Source organism: Chanos chanos, chromosome 9, assembly GCF_902362185.1.
Source record: "Chanos chanos chromosome 9, fChaCha1.1, whole genome shotgun sequence".
NCBI classification, from domain to species: Eukaryota; Metazoa; Chordata; class Actinopteri; order Gonorynchiformes; family Chanidae; genus Chanos; species Chanos chanos.
Genome location: NC_044503.1, coordinates 40,253,162 through 40,257,249, shown reverse-complemented (window position 1 = coordinate 40,257,249; position 4,088 = coordinate 40,253,162). Strand labels below are relative to the sequence as shown.

The following is a 4,088-nucleotide window of genomic DNA, read 5'->3' as shown; positions in this document are numbered from 1 at the left end:
CGATTGGTCGCTTGTGTTGTTTTTCCCAGCTGATTAAGAAACTTGTTGACGCACTTGGTCAGTCATAGCTGTGTCTTCAGAACTCTCTGTTTCATTCAGTCAAAAATTCACAAACAACAACCAAACATGGCCTCAAATATTCTCCAAACTTATTTTCAAATATGCCGCTAAAGCATAGCTAGTTAGGCAGCCAAGCACTGATCTCAAATCAGACTCATGTTCCCCAAAACTCACTTAACCAGCTTTGTTTAGGTGGACAGACTGACGGCAGGTCAGCGCGTAAAGTCTACCTGTATAAGTTTCTTAAGGTATCAGAGAGGGAGAGAGCCTTTTGTAAATTTTGTTTCTGTCTCCCTCTAGTGGCCACATTGCATAGTGCAGGCCAGCCTCTGTCAGTGGCTGTACGTCATTGGGTCTTAAATTAGATTGACCGTGGAGTTTCCCCGGTGACCAGCGCTTTCTCTGCCCGTCCAGAGATCCTTAGTCACTCGCCAGCGTTGTTATTCTTGCTCTGAAAACCGTCCTGTGGCTTTTAGGACGCTAATGTTTTATTGTCGTTCCCGAGGTTAAACGGAGGTGAACCCTCTCTGGGTTGGCGTGTCCTTCCGAATCGAGGGGCCCTCTCTCCACTTCTGTGGATGTGTGTTTCCCCTTACGATGTTTGTGTGGTCTGGAGGGTTGTTGCTGCTTCGCTAAAAGCCTCATTTGGCCTCCTCTTTGTTTTTATTCTCTGCAGAAGGAGCCTGTGTTCGACACTGAGATCAGCCATCACAGGTTCAAGTCTTTGCCAGCCATAAGCAGCAGAGCCAGTGACCTCAGCACACTGGAGGTACGGCTCTCGGCCCTGTCTCACTCTCTGTTTACTCTGTTTGCCCCTCGGCCTTCCCGTCTGTCTGCCTGTCTGTTCCCAGTACTCACTGTCTCACGTGCCGTTTACCCCAGCCTTCCTGTCTGTCAGCCTGTCTGTCTGTCTGTCTGTCTGTCTGCCCGTCTGTCCCCAGTACTCACTGTCTCTCATGCTGTTTACTCCAGCCTTCCAGCCTGTCTGTCTGTCTGTCTGCCTGTCTATCCCCAGTATTCACTGTCTTTCATGCCATTTACCTCAGCCTTCCTGTCAGTCTACACCTCTGTCTATCTGTCTGCCTGTCTGTCTCTCTGTCCCTAGTACTCACTGTATCACTTTGTATTTACCTGTACGCACCTTCAGCTTTCCTGTCTGTTGGTCTACCTGTCTGTCTGTCTGTACCCAACACTCACTGTCTCACAGAGTGTGTGTCAGTCTGCATCTCTGTCTGTCATGTTCATGTGTCTGTTTGTCTGTGTGCCTGTCTCTTTGCTCTGTCTGTCTACCAACATGTATTTTGTGGTTGATTGTGTCGTCCTGAAGTCGCTGTGTTAACTCTCTGCTTCTCAGTCCGTCTGTCAGGTCGGTACGTGTTTGATAAAGTGTTCTGAAGCCTGACTCACTCGCTCTTTCCCGGTCTCTGTTTCAGCTGAAGCCGACTCTCTCTCAGCTCCACGCCGACCTGAAGTCCTTTGAGCACCATTTTGAGTGGTTGAATAAAGCCACGCGGAAGCAGCATCACGTCTTTGTGCCCAAACTGGGAGAGCTGATCACTCATATAAAGGGATTAATCAACGCACTGCAGCGCCAGGTAAACCCCGAAATACCAACCAAGCAAAACATCAACCGCAAAACACACCTTGCTTCACTTGGTTGGCCTCACAAACCAACCAAAACCTCGCATACTGACTCAGGAGAACCAGAACAGTGACAGGAAACAGGTGATGTCACATAGCATGAGTGATGACACAGTTTACGAGTGATGTCACAGAGAATAAGTGATGTCACAGGTTACGAGTGATGTCACAGAGAATGAGTGATGTCACAGAGAAGGAGCGATGTCATCGTGAATGTTGGAATTTCTTTTAGATTGTGCAGCCCTGTAGCAGTAGCTGAAAAACATTATGCCTGCTGAAATGTTGCGATCATTTTAGCAAAAAAAAAAATGAACTAAACTAAATGCAACAAGTACAGTTTATGGACAGAAAGGTTTTGATGAAAACTGATGAAAATTATAAGCGCGTGCGCTGTAATAAACAAAGTCCTCATGATGTCTTAACCTCATAGCTTTGACTGATTGATGCTCAGTGGCCCTCCCCTCTGACTCCACTCCTCTCCCCTTTTCTCCTCTTTACAGATGGTGAAGGCAGAGGCTCCCCGACTCCCTGCTCCCTCCCCATCTCTCCCCTCTCATCCCTCCTTCCACTGGGAGATGGTGCAGACCTCCCACGAACTCCTCCAGCAGTTCAGGATCTTCTGCGACTGGGCGTCGAGAGCGCTGCTCACCCTCAAGTCGAAATACCCCGCCTAGAGTCTGTTAACCGACCAATCAGCTGCATTCAACCACGAGACTTCAGCCAATCACCTGCTTTTGATGAAACTTCACCAGCCCAGTGATTTAACACAATTGTACCATTGGTTTGTCCTTACTGATACACTAGGTCAAAACTACAAAATATTCAGTAGTAGCAGTAGTAGTAGTTGTAGTAGAACGGACAGTCCAGATATTTTAATGCCAGTCACCTGCTTTTCATGGTCCTTTCCATTTCATGTTATATTTTCTTTTTTTCATTTTTGTGTTCCCCCCCCCCCCCCCCCCCCCACCCCTTTTTCTCCTGCTTTGTCATACACCTCTTTTGTTCATACCTAAATGTTATTTATGTATTTATTTATTTATTATTGTTAGTTATTTATTTGATGTTGCTATTTATTTGATTCTCATACAACATGTTACTATCATATTTTCTTTGTGAATTAAGGTTTCACTACTCTCCCTCAATCAACCTCAAGTTACACTTTATGGTTTAAAAAAAAAAGCCTCCTCTTTGACTGATTGTATTCCGTAAAAAAAAAAAATTCATTCCAGATGTCGTCATAATTGACTGTCTCTTGTTACCATGGTTACGACGTCCTGCCATTAGATGTAGCAAACCGAAGGCCCAACTTTAGCTTACGCTAATATCACTCGTCACCCCAAGTTACCCCAATCCCCCCAGTCACTTGGTCCACGGCTGACCAATCGTTAATTGGGTTATTGATTCTGTCCTTGCAGTAGGTTTTTTCTTTTGAAGCGTAAGTTAAAGGCTGTCTTAATTGGGAGCCTGTAGATGGGAATCCATGGGAAATACAGTGCTGACTTGGTTTAAGTGATAACATTAATGTTACAGAGCACTGGCCTATATCTAGTTTTTCATCTTTTGAATGGTCTGTATTTGTTTTTGTTGTTGATGTTTTGTTTTTGTTTTTTTTTTGTGTTTGTTTATTAATTATTATTACTCTTTTTCCTTTGCACAACATGTTTGGGTTTTGGCTCTTGAATTTTCTGCTGATCTTGTATCAGTGCTTTGAGGTTCAGTTTCTTTATTATTATTATTATTATTATTATTATTATTATTCCTAAATGACATCAAAGAACAGTTTCAAAACCCTAAGTCTTAGAATACTGTGTATTGTGATATTGTGATGCAGTACAATTGTACATAACTTGTACTAGAATGTAAATTGTCGTATACAATTGAAAATTGTGTATTATATTATAGTTTTCTATGATATAATGACTAGTACTTTGTCAGTCTTACCGTTCTCAGTGTCGCAATATCAATATTAATCTGTTTTTGTTTTTAGTTTTTTTTTTTTTTTCCTGTAGTATTTTGATACAGTATTCACTATTTATTACATTTCAGATTATTTATTTTTACTAATCAGAAGCGAGCCTTCTGATACTTTTTGTTTTTTTCTGTTTGTACTTTTATACTATTTCTGAATATTAAAATCATTATCTCTATTGTCTCTGCTGAGAGGAGTCAGTTTATGTGTGCAACTGCAACTGAATGTTAACGTGCGTCGACTCCCCCCCCCCCCCCCCCCCAATCCAAAAACTGACAAAGTGATCACATGTGTGCCTTATTACAAACATAATAAAGACAAACTATGCAAACGAATAGTTTTAATAGTTATCTCCTCTTGCGTTTCCATGTGTCCATGTATCTGTGCGATTCATTCAACCTAGTGATTTTGTCTCCGA

The 4,088-nt window shown here is 42.6% G+C and overlaps 1 protein-coding gene across 1 annotated transcript in view; it reads left to right on the top strand.

Moving 5' to 3' along the window:
* Nucleotides 1-2,375, top strand: part of il11a (interleukin 11a) — a 7,313-nt gene extending 4,938 nt beyond the window's left edge. Inside the window, exons 3-5 of the mRNA XM_030785587.1 lie at nt 737-829; nt 1,494-1,655; nt 2,202-2,375. Coding sequence (XP_030641447.1) covers nt 737-829; nt 1,494-1,655; nt 2,202-2,375 — 429 coding nt within the window. The remainder of the gene's footprint in view (nt 1-736; nt 830-1,493; nt 1,656-2,201) is intronic.
* The last annotated feature ends 1,713 nt before the right edge of the window (nt 2,376-4,088 follow it).